The sequence below is a fragment of the Larimichthys crocea genome, chromosome I, assembly GCF_000972845.2.
Source record: "Larimichthys crocea isolate SSNF chromosome I, L_crocea_2.0, whole genome shotgun sequence".
NCBI classification, from domain to species: domain Eukaryota; kingdom Metazoa; phylum Chordata; class Actinopteri; family Sciaenidae; genus Larimichthys; species Larimichthys crocea.
The window spans coordinates 27468840-27493070 of NC_040011.1; the positions used below are offsets into that span (position 1 = coordinate 27468840).

General features: G+C 41.8%; 1 protein-coding gene across 7 annotated transcripts in view; it reads right to left on the minus strand.

Annotated features, from left to right (window-relative positions):
• Window positions 1-469: 469 nt before the first annotated feature.
• The window catches only part of atp11c (ATPase phospholipid transporting 11C (ATP11C blood group)), a 39426-nt gene continuing 15664 nt past the window's right edge, over window positions 470-24231 (minus strand). The window contains exons 3-31 of one of the 7 annotated variants that reach the window (XM_019256772.2): window positions 23298-23387; window positions 18777-18857; window positions 17521-17628; window positions 16572-16700; window positions 16099-16187; window positions 15433-15483; window positions 14937-15001; window positions 14754-14835; window positions 14518-14668; window positions 13727-13924; window positions 13179-13349; window positions 12561-12772; window positions 12294-12365; window positions 12125-12198; window positions 11911-12014; window positions 11572-11753; window positions 9869-10135; window positions 9570-9747; window positions 9352-9454; window positions 9098-9243; window positions 8773-8832; window positions 8097-8224; window positions 7543-7678; window positions 7387-7452; window positions 7112-7215; window positions 6856-7012; window positions 4695-4800; window positions 3492-3523; window positions 470-3189 (exon numbers count right to left, since the gene is read on the minus strand). In XM_019256772.2, coding sequence (XP_019112317.1) covers window positions 4699-4800; window positions 6856-7012; window positions 7112-7215; window positions 7387-7452; window positions 7543-7678; window positions 8097-8224; window positions 8773-8832; window positions 9098-9243; window positions 9352-9454; window positions 9570-9747; window positions 9869-10135; window positions 11572-11753; window positions 11911-12014; window positions 12125-12198; window positions 12294-12365; window positions 12561-12772; window positions 13179-13349; window positions 13727-13924; window positions 14518-14668; window positions 14754-14835; window positions 14937-15001; window positions 15433-15483; window positions 16099-16187; window positions 16572-16700; window positions 17521-17628; window positions 18777-18857; window positions 23298-23387 — 3306 coding nt within the window. In that variant the 3' untranslated portion in view covers window positions 470-3189; window positions 3492-3523; window positions 4695-4698. Of the gene's footprint in view, window positions 3190-3491; window positions 3524-4694; window positions 4804-5712; window positions 5804-6855; window positions 7013-7111; window positions 7216-7386; window positions 7453-7542; window positions 7679-8096; window positions 8225-8772; window positions 8833-9097; window positions 9244-9351; window positions 9455-9569; window positions 9748-9868; window positions 10136-11571; window positions 11754-11910; window positions 12015-12124; window positions 12199-12293; window positions 12366-12560; window positions 12773-13178; window positions 13350-13726; window positions 13925-14517; window positions 14669-14753; window positions 14836-14936; window positions 15002-15432; window positions 15484-16098; window positions 16188-16571; window positions 16701-17520; window positions 17629-18776; window positions 18858-23297; window positions 23388-24231 lie in introns of those variants that run through there. The other 6 variants (XM_010736590.3, XM_019256781.2, XM_010736593.3 and 3 more) reach the window with 6 other exon arrangements.

Genomic DNA, 24231 nt, shown 5'->3' on the forward strand with positions numbered 1-24231 from the left:
ACAATCACATTCAAACAGAACAAATATGAAAGGGTGTCATTGTGTACATACAGATACACAGAGTCTTTCTCAACTCAACTCCCTGCTACTCAGCCCACAACTATTCTGAATGGGTCAGTGCTCATTATCAGTAGAGACCAAGTGGAGAAAACATGTATATACAGTATGTATGTGTATGTAAAACTCCTCTGCACAGTGACTCACAGTACTTGATCTTTTCTTGATGTGAGGCCACACATGGAGCTGAGGAGAGAGCAGCAGCACGCCATCCTGATACACAGCCACTCAGCTGATCCAGCTTAGCCTCTCAGCCATCTCATTACCACACAGCATCTGCTTAGTGTGGTCAAATACACACAAACACACAAGCATACACACTCCCAGCCACCCACACATACTTGCATCAGACAGAACCTGCTGACATAACTGTTGGTGTGTCAAAAAAAAAAAAAGTAAGATAAGACGTTGGTTTATCATCAAAACATTCTGCTTTATTACAGAAAATCTTCAGGTTTTGAATATACTAGTTTCAAAGAGGTACATTCAGCTTAGAGGTTTGGAGTGTTGAGGCTGGAGACCCAAAGGGCTGGAGGTGGCGAGGTGTCCCTGCTGCATGACACAGGCCTGCTGAGGTGCCTGAAGTCCACCTCCACCACTTCACAGACAGGGACAGTGTCCACAACCACAGAGCCTCTCGTGCTTTTTTTTGAACATTTTACATTTTCTTACAAAACGTGGCTGGAAAAAGGTTGCATTAAAAATACAATCCATTCTTTTATACTTTTCATTTGGACAGGCAAAACAGTAGATTCCAAGATATTTTTAAGCTCTGAAAATAGCATCTCTGATGTCAGTTAAAGGTTTTTCATTTGTTTACAAAGCAGGCAGCCCCTCTCAGTTTGTCCGCTTACACCTGGTTTCTCCGGCACAGTGCAGTCTGGAGGTGACACGTCACAGAGTAAAGAACAGTGTCCCCCACTTTCCTAACATCAGTAAAACAGACTGTCTAAGTAGAAAATTACACTTAAAGAAATGAAATCCCACCCCCCATTTGTAAAGAACAAATCAACATTAACAATTTTTCTAAATCTCCATTTGGTTTTACGACTGTAAGGTGAAATACAAGGCCGGTATACTAGAAAGTACTGTACTGGAGTTATTATTTGAGCAGGGATCAGTGTAGTACAATCTAAAATCACCATACTGACTGATTTGGGGATGTAGGGAGTATATTGGGGGGGCTGCCTGTCTTTGCATAATATGACAAAGACTATCAAATGGGATTGGCACGGGCTCACATCAGGGCTGGAGTAACACAGACTAACTCAACTGGCACAAAGCTGACCACTCTCCACAATAAAAAAAGATTTATGTAATAAAAGTATAACATTTGTGAATAAAAGTACACTTATAACAATAAATATTCGAGATAGACAAAACATGTTTGTGAGAGGGAGGGGAAAAGAACAGAAGAAAAAATATTCATTATCTAAAAAGTGTTGTGAAAATCATGGCATGTTTACATGGAATGTATGAAGCACTACACACAAGTTAAAGGAAGGAACAAAAAGGCCAAACAGTCCACTCTATCATCCTGTGGGTCAGCAAATCTGACCAAAAATAGAAGGAAAGAGACGGAGCATCGAGCCTCACAGTGGCATTAACTATATTGACTCTGCAGGTCTGGAGTTGATTTTCTTTACACTCCAACTTCAGCCTGTTATGCAAGCTAGATAATGGGTAATGAACATAAATACCTCATTTAGGCTTTAGTGCATGTGCGCTTTACTGCGTACAATGTGTGTGTTTATTGTGCGTGTATTGTTCTCGTCTATCTGATATATGTGTGTGTGTGTGTGTGCTCAGGCATATATTCACGTGCCTTAGTGACCATCTACGCGACAAGGAAACCAGTTTCCTTAATAGTGCAGGAATTGTCTAACCGAACTACATTAACAAGGTTCAAGTAATCCTGGTTTTCATGACACGCAGGCGTTTCTGGCTTTTCTCATCCAGTACAGCTGAACACAAGGGCGACACGCATACACACACTGACTTGTCACTTTTAAAAAGGTCACACTAGTGTGGACAGAATCAGACCGTTTTACGTTCGTCTTTTTGGCTTTGAGCAGATCATACATCTCTAAGCTATATATACAGTACAGCACATATATTAATTTTCTCATCTTAAATGCACTCTTAAATTATCTCTGAGGTTGGAAGATTTAGGTCAAGCTCCGAGCAATGTTTCATTGCCAGAATACGCTTAACGTCTCTAATCTATTTCTCAATCTTACATACACAGACACACACACTTTTTGGATCGAGTGGTAATATGGCCTCCATTAACCTCTCTTATACCTCAGTTTACAATAGAGATTCAGCATTGAACACAAATAATCACAAAATCATTTATAAACCAGAAACCCGTTCTAACAGTCTGCTTTGAGTTGAAATCAACTTCAGTAACTTTTCAACTTGAGTAATTTGGACCTGTGGATGAGTATATTTCCTGAAACATATAATAACCATTTAAAGAATAATCGTTGAAAAGTGCAATAACTAGCAGAATAACCTTTAACCGTTGAGCATGTGATCTCTACGTCTTAATTAAAAAATGCTGCTGGATACAGTGAGTGAACATCAGTGGAGTGAAGCGTTCTTTTGAGCCTTCTTTCATGCACGTGAACCATTCTTGGAGTGGATATTACAACTGCTTGTTAAAACACAGCAGTTTGGTAGAGCTAATGACAAGGCAGCCATGTATGCATTCATTTGTAAGCTAGTATTTAAAAAAAAAAAAAGAAGAAGAAGTAAAAGAAAGAAAACTCATGCCTGTCATCTGAGTAGATATTTTAAAAAAATTATGCAGGGCACTGCTCTGCAGGCATGCGTGGGGGGTTAGGAGCTGTTGGGATTGGGCAGAGAAGGATGGAGCAGAGAGGAAAAAGTCAAAAGACTGCTAACCCCCCCTTTTTTAAAATCACATCCTCCCAGTTAGCACATCTCTCTTTTTCCTTTCCTCGTCTTCTTCTCCTTTTCTTTTAAATCGGGCACGATGACAGACAGCTCTGACCCGATGGGCACACGACCCTGAAAGTAGCGGAAGCTACCATTGTTGCGAGTCCTTGCTGCCTTTCACTCGCGCTCCTTCAGGTGCTTGTAGGATAGTGGTGTTACAGCTGCAGTCTGGGAAAGCACAAGAAAACTGATTTTATTGGAGTGTTTTCATTATGAGCTTGTGCTTGCGCTTGAGGAAGAGAACGAGACACCTTAAAATCATCAGAGAATAAGCAGTGATTAGCCACATACCATGATACATTCAAAAAACAAAAACAAAACACTAAAATTGACACATTCCCCGCCACCAGAGACAAGCAGATATTAGTAAAGGAAATGCTCCAAATTTCATCCGAGTCTACTCATCTGATCAAGCTCAGCAGGAGCATAGAACAGAGAGAGAAAGTTAGTTTTGTCACACTGTAGTTTACCTGGATGATTGTAGCAGGCCGTCCTCCGACAGCTATTGGGAGAATAGAAATCGAGGTTAAACAGTGAAAGCTGTTTGTGGTAAAAAATCTGGTGCTATTGTTAAGCAACAGATATCGGGTGACCCTGGTCAACAGTGACGGGGGTGGGGGGAGTGACATTCAGACCTACCTACAGAGGGGTGGACCAAAAAATAAAAACACCTAGGCATTTAAGACAACATCAAGTGGTCGATGTAGGTACATGTAGGAATGCCCTGTCAACTCGGAACGGAAATTGTGCAATAATTCCACACATTTTTTTTTTCTTCCCCACTTGCAGCCTAGGGGGTTACATTTCATAAAGAGCAGAGTGTCACAATCTTATGCTTTGCCTGTATTTATTCATATGATCATTGATTCCATTATGTAATAATTATTACATAATTACTTATTATTATTAATAATATATTTAACACTTTTCTTTTCTATATTTGCCTACTACCATTTTTTAAATAATATTTTATCATATTATATTTTCCATTCATTTTCCGGTCACCCCCTGTATGTATGTCGATCTAAGGTTAAGGCAACGTTATATCATGCAGTGAGGTAAGCTCGGCACTCCCAAATGCAACCATAATTTGCCAAGAGAGTAAGCAGACAACAACCACCAAAACAGGTTTGGACATGCACACAGAACGAAATGACCATGACCAATCCACCACGTTACAAACAGCACATGAATGTCAGACAGTTATAATCACAGACGAGCCTCGTTGTTTCACACCGTCCGATAAGAAAACCAGAACAAACTGACACCTTAACACACTCAGACATTCCAGGTCCAAAAATGAGATGGACTGAAATCAAAAACTGGGTTTCTCATGCAGAAGGTAATACAAACTGGGCTTCCAAAGGGAGGCTGAAAGGAGCATGTGTCTATACAAAAAAAAATTAAAATTTGCACCTTTATGTGAAGGTGCACCATTTGACTATTTGACCAAAAAATGTTGACATATGAATCTGTTAAAGAAAAAGTGCATCCTTCAGCCAGCCAATATCAGCTTACACAACACATAGGAACACACTGGGTCTTGTTGAATGTGGCCTGTATGCCTTTGATTCTCTTGTTAAAGCTTAGAGTTAGGGACCAAAATTGCTGGAGAGGTTGGCTGGGGGAGCGGGTCTTTGATTGGCTTAAACAGCCTGAAGGTGGGCCGGTACCTGTTTAAATGACAGTATTGGACTCATCTGAAAAGGTTCTCATGAGCAGGGGCCTGGCTGAAGACCGGGGAGACTGGTGGCCCCCCACGCTCGACTGAACCATCTTCTTCTAGAAGGGTGAGGCAAGAGACACCAATGACATCACTACGCTGACAAACATACACACTTCACCTCTCTCTCCATCTTGTGCTCTCCCTTGCACACAGACATAGAGATAAACACAGGGAACAAAAACATACAAACACAAAGACTACGAAACTGAACAGGTGGAGATGAAAATCAGTCCAGGTGCCTTTTTTAGACACCTTTTCCTTGCAATGATAATTTTCAGAAGCCCCGACTTTATAATAAGTGGTCCAGATTAATACAGGGCTACTATCCTTGCACATGTCTTCATATGACACACACACGCACACACGCACACACACACACACACACACACACACACACACACAAAATGCAGTGGCCTGCAGGATTTGTGGTGAGGATCCAGGATGAGGTTTGTTGACTTGAGCCTCATGCAGGTAAGTTTGGGTGCTTTGACGAGCTGCATTCATCTGATTTGTCATGCGGAGGCAGCAGGCATTGGAGCAGCACAGGAAGCTGGGAGGAAGACACTGACTGATACACCCCGACAAACAAGAATGGAAGACTGAATGCACATTTTCAGCATGGACACCCGGTCCTACTCCACACTGCTGGTAGAGTCAGGCACACACCGGCCCTCTGACCAACATTCCTCTAAATTTAATCTAGAGAAAAGCACTCAAGTAAAAGTTTAAAGATGGGGCACTACAAGGATAGCATTCCTGATGTAATAATTAATCTGGTTTTCTTGCCTAATCTGTGCAACCGTGTGGGGACTGTAAAAAGCCCCGGCTAACTTTAGAGGATAAGGAAGGAATCTAACAGTGGGAGAGGAAGGACACAACAGGTAGGAAACAAGCAAGACTGGCAGACACAGAAACTCTGCAGGAAGAGACTTAAAGTATGAGAGCTGACAGAAAGAAAAAGAGACCTCAGTCACTCCACGAGAATCTGTGAGTGCTAGCGGTCTGCGACAACATGAAGATAGTAGATGTCCCCGAGGAAGGAAGGCGGTGTTTCATCTTTAGGGAAGCAGGTCCAGAGAGGAAGAGAAGAAGAAATAAGAGGGTGAGATAGAGCAAGAAGAATGCGTAGAGCAAGTGCTAAAGCGAGAGGCAATAGTTAGGAAAACAAAGGTGGTTAAAAGAGATGTTTTAAATAAAATGCCTTAGTAGCATAGTTACACTATACCACCTATAGCAACAACTGTTTTTAATCTGTAGACTGCAAAATTCTCAGCATGCTACCTACCAATAAAAATATTTATTTTGTATATTTTGGTTCATTTGAAACCAACTGACAGATACAAACAGAATTTATTAAAAACAAACATTGTCATAAGTTCATAATGTGCAAAACAGCTGTATGACCCCCCTCAAATACTGTATGTGCAAATGCAAAACATTTGCTTTGGTTCATTACTTTTCCCAAATAAAACAAGTCTAGACACAATTTAAAAAAAAAACATGGGTGGAAAACACATTGCATAGCGCATCCACCCAATCATTTCCAGCTGTTTGGAAAGCAAATTAGCCTCATGGGGCGCTAATGACAAAATATGTCTGGGAATGTTGTCTTCTGGGGGAAATAAGAAACTGTCCCTCTGAAATGTTATCATACCAACAACTACTGTTCAAAACAAACTGCTGAGGACATTAAAGTCTGATCTCAAAGACACAGTATAGAGAGAAAAAAAATATTTTTCAAGTTATAATCCTATGTTTATTTATCTCTTGGAATATGCCAAGAACTGCCTATGTAAATTTCTACAGTCAAATTTGATTTAGATATATACAAAGCCAACTTTAGAGTGATCCAGTCATACAAGATTTGATTTAAATCCCTCATGTAACTACACGCCACCCACGCATTTCGCTTCACTCGCAAAGGATGGGCTCCATTATTAACAACTGGTCCCTTGAGAAAACAAGTGGTTAAGTTGTCGCAACAAATATATGTAATGTTTAAGCATTGTAAATCTGAGACAGAGAGAGTCTGGGAGAGAGAGAGAGAAATAGAGAGAGGGAGTATACAGTAGTATATTAAAGTGCAAATGTGTGTGTTTCAGCTGTACCTGTCGAGCGTGGGGCCCGCGGGGTTTGCGGAACACCACAAGCAGGATCTCTGGCAGTAGGCTGAGCAGGATGAGCAAGATGATGACCAGCCAGGCTGACACCGAGCTCAGCATGTTGGCAAACACAAAGTACAAACGTTGTTGCCTCAGGAAAGGCCTGCAGGAGAGGGAACACTTTGGTTTACATCGACTGGAAGAGAAAAAAATAACAGGCCATCTACTATATAAGATATTTTATCCCGAGTTATTTTCTTACCATATTATTCCTCCCCAGAAGAAGCTGAAAAACACGTAGAAAGCCAGAGAGCCCCAAATTACAAAGTGGTTGATCCATGTCCAGTGCCGTGTGTCCAGAGCAAGCTAGAGTGACAGAGAAAAAGAAAATCACTACATGTGCATGTCAAATATCCAACACACTTGGCCAGTCAGTGTTTTGCAAGACAAAATATATCTGCTGCAAACTCTCACGTGAAAAGAATGCAGATGATATACTCTTGCATAAGTTGAATAAACAACAGGTGAATGGTTTACCTTTAGTGTGACAGTGAAGACAAGTACAGTGAAGACAATTGTTCCGTATGACCAGTTTCCAAATACCTGCATTCAAATAAGACAAATGACCAAACGCTCAGACAATGCTTAAACAAGAAATTTAATATCACATCCATTTAGAAGGTGAATTCAAACCTGGCCATTATCCTGCAGTGCTGGATTACTGAACAAAAATCGAACACCAAAGAAGAAGAGCAAGCCATGGAAGACTCCAAGTACAGTCCAGTAGAGGAAGGTTCCCCACCGTAACACGGCATTCTTAGCAATCTCTCTGAAGAAAGTCATGAAAGAGAAAGAACGACAAAGTCATTATTTGCATATGATCTCAACATGAAAAGGGGAAACCAAAAATAATAAATAAATTAAGTTGCTTCATCACATAAATTAAGCTGACTTGGAAAATGATGTTTATGCCTAATGAGTAATGTGAAGTAATGAAATATGGTTTCCATTGCTATAATCTCTTTTTGACTTTATTTTGTGAAGTACTTAAGTATATTTCTCTTTTCCACTTTTATACTATTTTCAATGAATCAGTCCAGTTATTACAACAGTGATCTTAGATCTAAAAAAAAATGTGAAAAGGAGGAAATCTTATCTCATGTGTGAATTTATGTATATTGGTCCTCTTTATTTCAAGGAAGCAACTTAACTCACAGATCTACATCTTGGAAGGTTCCCAAATGTACCTGTAGAGGGTAGCATTGTCCAGCAGAACCTCTATGCAGATGTGCTGCTCCAAGAGGCTGTAAGCCAGGATGGGCATAGAGGTGAAGCAGATGTTGTACATCGTCAGATAGGCCGCATCATACAGGGGCTGGGGAGGATGGGAGCAGGAGGGAGGAGCGAAGGAGAAGGGGTTTGTGAGGAGGAGGAGGAGGAGGAGGAGGAGGAGGAGGGATGGGGCAATCAGGGGTTAATATCATGGAAAGGACAAAACTCATGCACACTATCATACTTACATATACAGTATGTCATATAAGCAAGCTTAAATATTCCATGTCATGTCAGGGGGGCACGTGGCATGAAGGAGAATGAAATATTAAAACTGCTGTCAGGTCATCAAATCCATATTTGAATTTCTATAATGTATCATCAAGTGATTATGTTTTTAACAGTGTGACAACACACATGCCACCGAGATAACAGAATATCCACGTACCATGGTGGCAGAACATGACACGTGTCTTTATTATCTTAACAGTGCTGGGCAGTCTAAACGATTCAATCAGAGCTCAAACATCCCAGGGACAATGAGGGAGGGGCAATCGGAGGGAAAGAGTCTGGAATTCAGGAGGAGAGTTGATTCCAGGGACACGTCTCCTTTTATGTTCAGAACATCTTTGGGCCTCAGGACATACTCACTTGCTGGGAATAGCCACAGAAGAACTGGTACAAAAACTGAGGTAAGATGAAGCAAAGGTTCTGCAGACAAACAGAGAAAGAGAACCAGATCACACTGATGCACGAAAACATCAAACACCAAATGCATTCAAGTATAACGTAGGAACAAATACATCAACCCATGTTCAACCTAAAAATCTGTTTAATGTAATAAGAGGGTTGATTCTGTCAAAGCCATATAATCCTATAATCAAGTTAGTGGGTTTGTTTGGTAAATACAGACTTTGTTAAAACCCACAACGAGTTCTCAACCTGGAGAATGACATGAAGCGTTTGTTCCTCCTACCTTGTAAAAGAAATATTGCACCAGGTGTGCAATGCGAACATAGTAGAGATGCCCATGAGCCAACAAAAGTTTCTTGAGGTGCTTGAGTTTGGGGACGGCGTAATCACTGTTCCTCACTGCCTGCCGACCCTCTTTACCCTTAATACCTGAAACACCGAGAGCAAATATGACACACACTGAAAGATTACCGCCCTCCCTCCATTTGGAACAACAATTAGAAAACTGTTAGCCAGTTTCGGCATGAGATTTCTTACCAATGCCAACATGAGCTTCCAAAATCATGCTGACATCATTGGCACCATCTCCAATGGAAAGGGTGATTGGGCTGCCTTTAGAGTTCTTAACCATTTTTACTATCTAAAGATAGAGAAGACAGGGGAGCAACAATATAAAAAATATGAAAAGAAGCATTTTTGAACATCATTATTTCAGCTCTCTAAAGAATACACATTTAGCACATGATTGTTCAGACCTGTGCCTTCTGTAGAGGAGCCATACGGCAGCAGAGCACAGATGTGCAGTTCTGACAAATCTGCAGGAACAGGTTCTTGTAGCGACTCGAGTTGGATTCAGGGGAGTTGTTAAGCACCATCGACAGAGTGGCTCCATCTATGATGAAACCATAGTCCTGGCCCGCCGAAGACCAGCTCCTACAAAACAAGGAAACGGGTTTAATCATCAATAAGTTAAGATTTTGGTGAAATTATCACAGTAATAGAGTAAAGTATCACAAAAAACCTAAATATAGATCATGTAAGTCAAGGCACTGACCTGTTGACGCCTGCCTTGACTGGTGGTGCATCCTGTACAGCTTTCTTGTGGTATTCAAGCAACAGCTCATGCAGTCGTACCTCACGGCTCCTCTCTCCATCCTCCAGAGTACGCACTGTCAGCTCCAACAGCTCTGTATTTCTCTGGAACAATCTACAAGCATAACAGGTGGACTTTGCCGTCTCCATCTTGTCCCCCGTTAGGACCCAAACCTTAATGCCCGCCCCCTGCAGAGCCTCCATGGTCTCTGCTGCCTCCTCTTGCAGCCTGGTTGAATTAACGGGATAAGTGACAGATTATTACACGACCTCTAAGATATTAATACTATCACTGAAAAAGAAAAAGATCAACAATACACAGTTCTGACATAAATGTAAATTAAGGTTAGAGATGTTTCCTCAATGGATAAAGGCGATCACTCAGAGTGTCTAGTCAACCCAAATCATGCCAGAAAAATGCAGCAACAGCATGACCAGAGCCATTGGATCCACTCACTGTAAGTGTCAAGTATTCAAGCCTGTATGGTTCTCTTGGTGTATGCCACATATCCATGTCTTAATAATATGGTGAAGGCCATATCACTTTCTTCCACATCTCTGCAGACCAGTGCCGATGGTTTTGCACAATTGACCTCTCAAGTGAGCATTCATCTTTGTAATGAGGGGTTTATGCACTGCAGCCCTATTATAATATCCTCTCTATGTAATTATCAACAGGCTGTATTGCTGACACAGCCTGAACATGGTCTGCTTTGAAATAAGGAAGAGTTGCTCTTATGCACAAGCATCACAGTCACCAAATGCCTGCTGATGTCTTTCCCATAGATCTAAACACAGATGTCACCGTTTTAATTGAGACACCAGCCAGTCTAGAGTCTGTGACTAAAGCTCCTGCATCTGTGCCCCAACAATGAACCCTCTAACTCACTTAGATCTTTTCCCCTTGCCATCTTGATACAAAATAAGAATCAAACGTGCCTGCTCAGCATTTTTACACATGCCACAAAGCATAACTAGATATAAATCTGCATTAGTTATTTTTCTGTATTCATATATTCAGGATTTTCCTTTAATTTGCCACCTGTCTGTAAATTGACATATTAATTCCTAAAAGTTTGGGGTAGTATATTAAAAGGGGGTATCTTTTGATATCTAGATCCTTTTACTCCAATAATTTGAGAAGACGATTATTACATTTTGATGTAAATTCATTTATCACAAACTGTTTTCTTTTATGGTAGATACTGTAATCCAATTTCTAATTTAAAGAGAAATTATGTTTTCAAAACTGGATTGTGGAAGAATAGCCAATGTTAACCACTAGATGGCAGTGTGAGCTCACATTTAAAAGGTCTGGAAAAAAGGTCCAATTGTCTGTCACCATAATTAAGTGGATGTAGATTGATCATAACTGACAAAACACAACCAGGAATCTGATGACGTGAAACAGCTACAGCAAAGGAACAAAGAGCTGATCAGGGAACTCTATATTAAGTATAGTAAGTATAGAAATTTGTGGCCTCTCCAGTCAATTTAAAGTGTGTTCTGAGATGTCTTTATGTACTGTGTGTTTTATGTTATGTTAGGCCCCCTAAAATTCTTGCCGCTAGTTTTTAATAAGACGGCGGTCAAAGGAAGGAAGGAAGGAAAGAACATGCAAGATAACAAAATGCAAGATAAAGCTGTATGCTTATGATCACTCACCGATCTTCTACAGCAGTGGCTCCTATTAGACTCATGCCGGTCTCCACTTGGTTGTAAACAGTCATGAGCTTCTCCTCTCTGTCCTGCAGAGCCAGCCTAGCATCCCTCAACCCAGCATCTGCCTGGGCGTACTCCTCTGCGCTGAGAATTTTGTAGGCCACACACAGTGTCCGGTAGCCCTCCTGAACAGTCAAACACATAGCACCCAATGTTACAACAAGAGAACACAAAAGTCTTGACATCAATGCAATCTTAAACTAACTACATAACTGAGCCTCAAATCATAGCATATATACTTTTATTTTACGGTTATATTATTATTTTGGTAATGTCACCCACTGTTGCATTACGCTCCACATGCATGCGTATCCTTTCGACCTCCTCCTGTCTGACGCGGGGAAAGATGGAAGAGTCCGCTCCTTTACAGAAGAGCAGTGTATCACCTGCACACAAAAAACACACAAATATGTAGACACACAAACACACAGCACGGTGAGCGCACTACACTAAATCACCCTCAATGCAATAGACCTGAAAGCAATCTCAAGCTCACCTGACTTGGATCTGACTATTACGCTCATTCGCCTTCTCACAGGGTCAAAGTTCAACACGTGAAGCAGTTCATACCTTTGGGAGATACAATAAGGGAATAAAATAAAAGCTGTAGTGCATATGTTATAAGAAAAATATCAATAAAGAGTAAAAACTTTGTACTGACTTACATTTCAACATCATTGTTCCTGTTCAAAATTTTCATGGTTTTACTTTCCAGACCCAGAAATGTGAAGCCATACCTGCAGGTGGAGACAAATCAACACAAATGAGCCCTTTATGTCCTCATGTGTTATATGAATGAATGCTGTAATGAAATTTATACAATTCTCAATCTGTGAAGTCTGTGACAATCATATTCAAACGACGTCCTTGCCCTTTGAACAATTACTACAATGTCAGTTTGGCGCACTTAGCCTTGACAGTCCATCTCTTACCTCATGGCACCCTTGACCAGAGCAACCTCATCAGGTGAGGAGGCTATAAAGCCTCGCTGCTCCTGTGGAGGGTGGAACAGCCCTGCATCCACCTCTAAGCCATCCACCTGGTCTATCAGTCCGTCCTGTTGGCTTTGACCCTGGTCAGTAGACTCCTTCACCTGGACTGTGTGGCACAGACACAGGGCACGCAGAAACAGCTCTTCCTTCTCCTAATAAGATAAACAGTAATTAATACAGTAAAATAATATACTGTGTTACATTGTATTTAAATAAATTAGAAAGCAATTTTGAATGAATAACTATTAGTTAGTAAAACTGAGTAATTTACAGCCCCACATGGAGCCATATACAGAAGCTGTGGTTTAGATAAAGCCCTGGATTTACAACCATCTTATCAACATGCATGAAGCACATCTGTAAAATGTTATCAGGTGCTAATGTCAAGAGCGCACAAGCACTTTACTCCCCCTCCATGTTGCGTGCTTATGTTGACATGTCAAGGAGGCTGTATGTGGGTGACCAATGAAGGGTCTTTCTGAGCAACGAGCTATGTAATGACCATATGTTGCCGCTTGTTTGACTTTTCAACAGATGGAGGGACACCACAACACCCACCCTGCCAGCTTTCTGCTGTAGTTTGCTCACAGGTCCATCTGTGACACAGAACCCATCCAACTCTGAGCTTGCGTCCCGGTACTTGTACTGGAAGCCGTCGATGCAGCACTCTATGAACTCCATGTTATTCTGGGTGAGGGTGCCTGTCTTGTCTGTGAAGACGTACTCCACCTGCAGGCAACGTGATAAAGATACATGAGGGACACTTCCAAACCCATAAAACTTCAGCTGCCCATTTAACAGGTTCCAACAATAAAATTAGGCAATTATGCCCAGAAAGAATTACATCACATTAATCAGTTTAATGAAGCAACACATTTAATTGAAGTAATTATCTGGCAAACCAAGTGTGACTGATCTATGGCAGCACTGTGTCATTAAAAACAGGAGGATTCAGGACAGCACGACCAGTCTGGTGTTATTATAAGCTTATATTTTAAAGTAGCTCTGTACAGATCACTTTGATGGACTCAATCTTAACATAACCTCACCTGTGATTTGGCTTTTTATATAATACAATATATACTAATTTAGTCCATCTGCCTTACCTGTCCCAGCTCCTCATTGAGATCTGAAGTGTTGACGAGTGCCCCCTCCTGGATTTCAGGGTCAAAGAAGTCCTTGTCCCATGTGATGAAAAAGGATCCCAAAAACTTCTGCATCTCAACCGTCACATACATTGACACCGGAATGATGAAGTTGAAGAGCACCATGAAGGACAGGAAGTCGGTGAACATCTTTAGGTACTGTTGGGGAAATATGAGGCACATATTTAAATGTGTATTTTATCTTATAATCCGATACTGCACATAACGTAAGTTGAAACCAGTAGTCCCAACAAGAAATATGACGACTAATGGTAAATTGTAAGGTTGTATCACAATGCTCACAGTGTATCGAGGCCTAGGACTGAAGGTTAACAGCCAATGAATGAACCATGTCACAATGTAGGTCCACAGAGGCCATTTTGCTGCTGAGTTTTATTAGGTTGGATCAGAAGAGGCTTGGGCCTGTAAAACACTTTAATACAATGGAACTGTGACCTACAACTACAAAGCTCAAAGGGGGTATTAACTGAGGCCTTCTAGGTGCAGTAATATTTGCAACACTCATAATATAGTGCACTGAAGCAACACCATCAAAACCTTTGAGCTATTTTTCTCCCAGCAGCGGTAATTCCTGTCTTGTTTTCGTTTGTATTAATCTAGTTACTTAACTCAAGCAAAGAAAGCTCACAGTTTTGGACTGCATGTTCTCCATTTTTGAAACAGGTTTGGTTTGGGCCGTTGAGGTGCAGATCAGAGTTTGTTTAACTTGGGCTGTTTAAATGTGTCCTCACCAGGTTGGTGTCCTTCTCCCTCTGGGTTTTCTCGTTGTACCAAGGCTCATCCTGTCCATCCTTGCTCTGCCATACATACTTAAGTGTAGTGCACACTAGGGCCTTGCTCACCAGTATGCAAAGGTAAACCAGAAGGAAGGCATTGATAGACCTGGAAATAGAAAAAATCTAATTACCAAAGGTACTAAAGGTACGTCAGGTATTTTAAACTTGTTTGCACTGTTTCATTAACTTACTTCTCCACAGCAGAGCGTTTCTGAGACTTGCCCTGGTAGTTGAGAGCCATCTTTGTCTCCATGCCGGTATAAACTGCAACACCTTGAAAAAGAAAAGGAGAAGAAGAGGGATTAGCTTTTCAGATAGTGAGCTACCTTGAATAATAGAAAATACCGGAATAAAGTCAATATCATTTAACTTGCCATATATTTTCTGAGTGTTCTTTAAAGTTGCCCCTTTCAGCAGAAGGTTTTCTGGACCCAATGACCTGCATGATCACATCAGTACATCAAACAGTTTAGTCATACAGAAGCTGTGCAGTCGACACAGTCTTCCATTCGCTAAATGGAAACCTGGCAGGCACGCTGGCATCCTCTCTAAAATACGCAGTGACAATACACAGTATGACTGCAGTCTGGGCATTACACCGGACCCAGTGTTCTTGAGAAGGACACTGGCATTTGTTTATATGGCCATTACAAAGCAGTCAATGATAAATGCCTGTGGGAGTGCTTTGGAAGCAGTGGCTGAAGCGATGCCAGCCTGTTTTAATTTTAATGCTTGTCTGCGATGAAGGATCACTGGAATAACGATTTGTTGGTGATGCGAAGGGAAATAAATGAGTGCTTAAGCAACTGTGTTTTGATTTTTGCTCTCACTTAAAAGTGGGCTGAGATAGTCGTGCATGAGTGCTCTCACCTCACTGCAGGCTCTTGATCATTTTTGTCGATGTGCATACGGCCGACAAACCTGAAACAAAATTACATATTACACATGTTTAAGTCATTTGTAAAAAAAAAAGTATGTGTTTGTTTTGCATACTGTGGATTTGAATGTGAGGTGTCCAAATCCATGCAGAGTCCATTTACTTTACAAAACTGTAAGTACTCATTGACCTAAAATCAGTTGCAGAGGTTTGGGAGCCAGCTAATTACTGGTGGTTAGCCAGCAGCACACTGTCAGTTTAATTGACATTGAATAGCAAGTATTGGCACCATAGCTTACTTAGCATGTCTCAAACACCATTCTGATGCCTGGCTAAATTACATTATTCCTACCCCTTGCCCCAAGGGGGAGCCAAAGGCTGTGTGTTGACTAAGCTGGGATTCCTACACGTGAATAAGAATCAACTATTTTTCAGAAGACCAAAAATAACTGAGAATCCAAGGTCAACTCTCACTATTCATAAAATGAAACCTACTAAACACAAGTACACTAGGGCTTCCCGAAACATAACATCTAAATGTTAATATTAGAGTCATTTAGGACTTTTTCCAACTGGTATTGAGTTAATCCATGGCCCACGAACCACAGGCAACACAGGTTTGTGGTGTAAACTTGTTGGGCCACTTGATGAGTGCCTACTTGTAAAGGTCAGGCTGTGGCTGTTCACACTCAATGGTGGCGTTGAGAGATTCCAGATCCTTCTCTATGTCTGGCACTGTGTAGTGTGTCTGTACAAGTGGAAGAGAGAGACAGAGACAGGCATTGACTGGCTCAGTTCAACTGATAATTTTAGCCTTTCCCTACCTCTCACATACAGATACTACAGCAAGACAGGAAGACAAAAGATAACCAGAATCTCACACATAAGCACAAACACATATTTCTGAGGAACTAGATCAGGAAGGAACTTTCTTCAAACCCAGTCTAGTCTAAATATAACTTCACTATGTTTCCAAAAAACATCACATTTGTAGGATCATTAAGTAGGAACTATAACTAATATAACTTAATAACAACTTTTAAATGTATTCTTCCAAGCCAAAGTTTGATTATCATACTCCAAAAAAAATGTATGAACCAAAAAGGGGTGACAGCAGCGTGGCCCTTCTTACTTTATGGTTGGACTCTCCATCCAGACTTGCTGTGGTAACAAAGCATGTGTCATCGTCTCGGCTAGACTGGAGGAGTATTAAATCACAGGGAAAGGTCTCATCTTCCTCCACCTCCACAACATCTCCAACCTGATCAAAGAAACACAGCCAAACATGACTTTTCACGGGTTGTCGTCTCCTACTTCTTAGGCATCCGATCAGTAGGGTTTGGCAGAGGAGAAGTGACAGATTTAAACAATCAGAGCTTGAAGCTATTTTACCACTCGAGAGCAGAAGGACTCCAAAATAAACTTAAGATTGCAGCCAATTTCCTATCAAGTTGGCTAATTTGTTAACAAACAATTGCCTATTTAAAGATATAGCTTTAACAGTACAACATGAGCATCCATCCTCCGTCTGACCGCTCGTCAATATTCACTCACCTTTTAGCTCTGGTTTGGCCTGCCAACTACTGACAAAACCTCTGTCCCTCTTTGACTTGATAAATGTTTACTTTAGCTCGAGTCCATTTAGCACTAGGAGGTAGCCTGCAGTTAACTTGTGAGAGCTCCTGTGCTGGGAGCAGCTGTCCACAGTTTTAAACAAAGGAACAATGTTTAAGTTTTGACAGCTGGACGGTGAAGTCAGCAGCACTAACAGTACTATAACACAACCAGGAGACATTTGGTTCACTTTGAATGTTGGAAAATATCGTTTAATGCGTGATTAACCTTTTGAAGAACCATAAATCTTTGAAAATACTGTTACCCAGACCAGACAGATAAGAATGCATTGGAGAAATTACCTGCACACCATACTGTGAATACATTAATTACCATCACACCCATGTTTGAACATCTAATCAGCACAGCAGAGCAATGTCCCCCCCCCCCGCACATTTTCCAAACACTCATGCTGAGCTGCCAGCAGCGTGTCTCTGGACATGTCTCTAAGGAATTTTAAAAGGTACCTTGATCTTCTCGCTCTCCTTCTGTATCCTCCGGCCGTCCTCTAGCACTTTCACTTGGTACTTATTCACCTCGTTGTCAGCCTTGTGCCGTAGCCAGTCCTCATAGCCCTGCGGCAACATGTCAAAATCAGACTTGTGTTATTTGCTTAGTACAACACAAAGTACCCACAGGACATTGACAACTAACAGCGCGACATCAGTACATACTGTCACACAGTAAAGGTTTGGTAAAGGAGAGTAAGACACAAAGAAATATCGGTGCAATACAATACAATACAGTTTTTACATTTAGTATTTCATCATTATGTGGAGAAGAGTGCCTACAGCAGCAGATTGGGATAGTGACTGTCCAGCAGTGCATTGGAACAGTATACCATGAAATATTACTGAGTAGGGTAAAAAATAATAATTCCTGGCTCTGCAGCAGCATAAGGGACAAAGTCTAGTGTAGACTTCATAAGTACTTTAAGATAGTGATGGAGATAGAGGAGATGGTGCAGAGATGCAGAGGGTAGAGAGGGACACCAGAGTGTGTGCCAAGGTGCGAGCGCGAGCCAGAAAGTGGGATTACTGGGAAAGGTGAAAGGAGGAGAGAGAAAGTCTGGTTGAGTGACGCACAGAAATGATGCCAGGTGGATGAAAGGGGGACAGTGGTGGAGGATTTGGGGGAGGCGCTCCACGGATGGACAGTTGAACTATACAGTTCAACTCAGTCTGACTAATGGAGTCGAGCAGACCGCCTTGGTGTCCCACTTCAAAGCCTGGCTGAAGGCACTCCAGTGCTATCAGTGTGTCCCATATATTTTCAGAAGGAAGTCCAAACACCATTGTGCAAGTCAAAGCCCCTGCAGTCTACTAACTAAAAAGCCAATCCTAAAACAATACATCCAAAGCTGGAATACAGCAGCAACAGTATCAAAGAAACAGAGACTCCCCTTGATATTTTGTATCTCAGTAATAGACTTGCTCCCCCCTCTCTACATTTTCTCACATTCCCAGAGAGCCCATTTCGTCTTCTCCCCAATCAGAATTCACCAGCGGAGCATATTAATACAAAACCCAAGAGAGCATTAGTCACGTACTTTATACAAAAATCACAGCAAGGGAGTTATGAAGGCTGGGGGACTTATTATGTTACATGGAGAGGGAGGAAGGATGTAACAAAACAAGAGACAATATGAAGAAATTAGGGCATGACTACAGAAATCACAACCAACGTTCATCAGAGTGTGGGTCATCAGACTCATTAGGCTTACCTGCTTGATAGCGGTTACTGTGATCACAAAAAATAAGGGTAGGCCACTGGTGACTGGGCTGGTGGGGGTGTCCACTATCACCTATTGGGGGGAAAAAATAAATGTAATGTTAACACACAACAATAAACATATGACCTTCAAACTGAAAAACTATGCTCTCAATACTGTATGTCATTACAAAAGTCTTACTGCTGCACATGTGTGTTTGTGGACACACAGGGAGGAGTTTGTGGTAAGCTAGCCCTCTATATAAATGCAGGGTGTAGTCTGCTTCTCTGAGGCGTTTCTACTGTTCCCCAAATCCGTGCATTAGTAAGAAACACAGGGGAGACATTTACATTTTGCAGAAGAGTGAGGGAGGTTCTGGACGACAGAACTTTTAATCAAGTGGGCCAGGGATAGAGTGCTTAATCTGCAGGCATGCCAACACTTCTGTGTCTTTGCCAAGGCATGGGTGAGGGCCAACACAAAGCTTTGCTGGATTCACCTTACCTGCCTGAGCTGTGTGTGAGGGAATCCAGGGGAACAATAAGCGCTGCATTTTTTACGCAATGTGTGTGTGTTAGAGGACGCGTGGGGCCAGTGATCAGGTAATCCCAAACAGCCAGTTAAGCAGCAGCACCTGACCACGGCTCCCAGCTAAAACACACAAATGGCCTTGTGTGTTTGTGTGTTCCTTAAAACCACCATAAGATGGATTAATGCTGGCATTTCTGATCCTACAGACTGCATGCTGCACCCCCCCCCCCCCCCTTAGTGTGTATACTAGCATGCACAAACACGATGCAACTGGCTTGTTGGTATTCTCACCAGGAGCATTACAAGCTGGCAGATAGACACCAGCTCAAGTAAGAGCAGGAGATGTGTTTAGAAGCAATCTCCTGTGTTTTACTCACCTGTGCTTGGACTGAGAATGAAAAAAAAAAAAAACAGCAACTTGCTCGGTAATCACAGACAGACAGGAACACACAGGCCACAATCTCTCATACAAACACACACACACATACACACACACACACACACACACACACACACACACACAGAAAGTAAAAGGGCAGCCTACCCAAGCTTTACTGTGATTACAATTAACTGGAGGATGAATCAATTACAACACAGAGATGGACTAGTGCACATCGACTCTTTTGGAAGAGTGCAGATTCAGATTCAGACTCTGCATTATATTTGTAGTGGTTGGCAATTCCCGGTGAGACAGAAGCAAAAGTAATAATTCTGCCGCAGTAGCCTCAGGTGTAGAGAGCCAGAGGTGAGAGGACTTGTACATGAGGCTGGTATATGGGGCTCTGTGTTATAGGCATCTGACACATTGCTATAGGCTGTGTAGCAGGTCATGTTAGCCTTCCACTGTTTGTCATAGCCAGATTCTCAGAGGAGAAGACATCCCTACGCACACATGTGATGAAACTGGAAAGAGGTGATGGAGTGCTTTATTTCGGCCTATAATAGGTCACATTTCTTGTTCACATGACTGGATTGAAGGTTGGCTGATCACAGAAACACAAAAAAAAAAAAAAGTAACTGCAGGAAGGACTGAGGACAGCATGTCCCCTCTGATGCGGCAGCCAGATGGCCAAATTTGAAGAAGGCAACAACAGCACAGAGAGAATGCTTTAAAAAGCCACTTTTCAGCCTAAATATTGTTGGATGTTGATTTATATTTGACAATTCTGTGACAAATTTGATGCCAACTGTTCAATAGAGGACTATAAAAAGAGACAAATGATGGTGTATTTTTTGGTGTTCTAAAAAAAAAAAGCTTTCTTTTAATGTCACGCTACAATACAAAGTGAAATCAGACTTGACAAGCTTCAGACATAACTTGTATCAAGGACGACATTTTTGGAACAGGGGTTAAAACTGCTCTTTAATGCGTCAATAGCAGCATTGTTTGAAATACTGCAAAAGCAAACTCACAAAAGAAAACTAAAAACCTACACAAAACCTTCAGCTACTGTATTTCTGCCAGACCACACACATTTCTCCTGGAGCTTGTCCTTCACAGTTTCACAATCTACGCTGATTCACAACAATCCCGACCAAACTTCCACATGGCCAAATACCTTTTCCTCCTCTGCACCAAACGCAAAGCCAAAAAATCTCAGCAATAGGAGTGAACTGTGTGCTGCTGCTGATGTGCTGGTGTGATATCAGAGCTGCAGAGCAGAGCAGCACAAAGCCTTTCATCTGAGCTGGGAAGTGTGTCAGAGTGAGCGACAGACAGCGGGTTCCCGGGGTCCCAGGGCATCGCCGTGGGCCCTTACGTCCCTCCTACCCCTTTCACCCTCTAGTTCTTCCTCTATCCCTCTCTCTCTCATACTCTCTTCAGCGCGCTCTATTCCCATTTGATCACATTCGAGCAAAGACATGCAGGGCTATTTATAGAAGAGTGGTGCTTTTTTATCAGCCTGTGTCTATTTGTGGCACTCAGAAGTACAGAGGGCTTCCTGGCTGCTGACGTCAGCAGTGCCGCGCTGCAGAGACACGGGTGGAATGTGGAAGAGAAAAGGGGGGAAAAGAAAAGACACCAAATGACAAAGAACGAGACAAAAGAGGGGTATGATAGAGTTGAGGATGCATGACATTTGGGTGTTGGCAGAGCATTTGCATGAAACCTCTCAGGGGGAAGTGAAAAGGGTTATTTCTGTCTGCGGCGTAAGTGCAAAATGAGTGCACAACGAGTCTGTGTACCTGTCTCTCATCCTCTCTCTCTGATATAATAGCAGGCTGTATTGGGAAAAACTGAGTGGTTAGGATAAGGAGCCCCTCAAGAGAGGCTGGATTAGTGGAGAAACGCCAACCATGCTGCAGCTTGGGTAAACACCGTCAGCAAACCCAGGACACCCACTGAGTCATACATCACACGCACAAGCACATACACACACGTACAATGTATTCACACAGAGAAAAAAAAAAACATTGGACGCTGCACACATCACACACTGATAATCCCCATGTGTTTGTGTGAGTGATGCAAACACGCTCGCTGGTTTACGCCCACATAAATGTACTGCACTAGCTCAACATAATTTCACACATTAACTCACAACTGATTCAAATCTGGCACCTTTATCCATTAGCTGCAATAATAATGCAGAGTTTAACCAGACATACTGGAAAAATAAAGGATAGGTTGTCACCTGTAAATACAGGTGGAAAAAAGGAGATGGGGGACGAATTAAACAAAGCAATTGATCCGATATCGACTTGAGAATGATGGAATTACTTTGCGACAGTGGCACCGAGGTATTTCTCAGTTTAGTACAGTGCCGGGCTTCTGGGAGCAGTCACTCTGTGAGCTCATTCAGTCAGTATGCGACTAGAGAAAGCACATCCCTCCTGAGCTGGCCCAACACCAGCACCTGTTTACACTAGCGGGCTATTTGCTGCTATAGTTTAGGTTACTGCTAAAAAGAGAGGGGTTAGTTTCCATGGATCAGCAAGAGATGATAGAAGAGCAAGAGCAGATGTAACAAATGTTTTCTTTTTTTGTTCCCTACTTCAATCATCAACTGTCACATCCGGAGAGGAGAGGAGAGAAGAGGTCACATAAGAGCACAGAACTGGGGAATAAGGATGCCAGCTCATAGTTTCCACTTACTTCCCACATAGAAATAGATTTTTTTTTTTTCTCTCTGGAAAAAAAAATTATATGCAATTCAAAACACGCTTCTATTTTGCTCAACATTTTTGGGTTTGCCCAAAACAATATGCTTTTTGGGAAAGAGTGAATGTTATAATAAAACAATCACATGCAGATATATCCTTTGAAACCTGTAACCCAATTCTCAAGAAATTCTGTACTGACCAGTTAGATAAAAAAAAAATCCACATGCTTCTGAGTTCTGGTACTAATAGCACATAAAAAATACATTAATTGGCTTACACATGATCTACAACTGTGTAACAATAGAGCCAAAGGCATCTTAAATGGATGCTTCTTTAGAAAAATGAACTTTTGGATGAATGTACTTCACTTGTACAAATTTAATTATGTGGGAATAATCTATGTTTAAGCCTAATCTTGAGACAAATGTATGTGTGTGTTTGTGTATATGCCGTATAAACCTTTTACATCTTTATATTTATACACAGAAGTATAGCTCTGTTTATACACTGGCATTATTCCCTAATTTATCCAATGCTTGTCTTTAAAAGTCATGTAAGACAGCAGAATTACAGAAGCAGTCTGCGAGACATGAGCTCAGGGTTATGTTTGTTCCCTTAAGAAACACACACACACACACGCATCTCAAGGGAAGCTATAGCAATTCTCACACCTGCTATAATTATAATGCAATGTTTCAAACATGCTGTAGAGTTCACACATCCAGCCTGTTTCACAGCTGCTATGATCATATGCAAATGTACACGCATCAGCCATGCAAACAAAGAGCATGTTTCACAGTCAGTCAGTCGCGGACACAACAGATATTCAGTATATTTAACAGTGACAAACAAACTTATCGTTGTTTGGGTTGGAGTGCTCACAAAGTGGGTCCTTACCTGAACCAAGAAGATGATAAGGAAGTAGAAATTGGCAATTCTTCTAAACTGTTCAAACAGGTTCTTTGGTAGAAAGTTCCAAACGGTATACTGTGAGGAAAGAAGAAAACATACACATAAAAACACAGAAATAATATAAGCGTCTCAGTTTGTGGACTGCATTTTACTGCTCTTTTCTGTATAACTTCCCCGTTCAGGCATGACGTTTTTCTGTAGCAAACTTAAAGAGGTTAAAGAGAGGCTTGGCAAAAGGAGCGAGATTAGAAGCATTGAGTATTCACAGAGTTTTGCATGTGTGTATTCTGTCTGAGCTACGGAGAGGGAAAAGGAAAAGCAGCTCAATAGCTTGGAGTCTCTGTTCTTTGTACTGCCTAGGGAGAGAGCCTTTGGGGGACCCACAGGTATTCCACTGATTCAGATTAGTGAATTATCGCTATAATTTGGCTACCCCTGAATGCAGAGACAAACTTATCAGGTTGGTGACTGTTTTTGTGTGTTTTGTTCTTTAAGTGGCCATGACTGCTGATACCATCGGGGCTGAGGCGACGCTTTTATCTGCTCAAATCCCTGAGAGACGTCTCAACAATACCCTGCTGGTAACTTTGTGCCACACAACAAACTAGCAGGGTGAAAAACACAAACCAAACGTGCGCATACTTACACACATACAGAACAAGCAATAGGGCAATGTTTATGAAGGGTAATGTCTGCATGGGGATGGTGTTGAAATGCAGCGGCAGCAGAACGGCCCATCTCATTTTGCCGGAGAGAAAAGAGAGTGAAAGTAATGAGAAAAGGGGGGTGGCAGCAGTGAGGGTGGCGTAGTGTGGTGGTGCAGTAGCAACGAGAGCAAGAGAGAAGAGGCGGAGATTGGTCGTTGCAGAGTGCAAAAGCAACAGGACGATGGAGAGCGGAGGCATGGAGGAGCATAAAC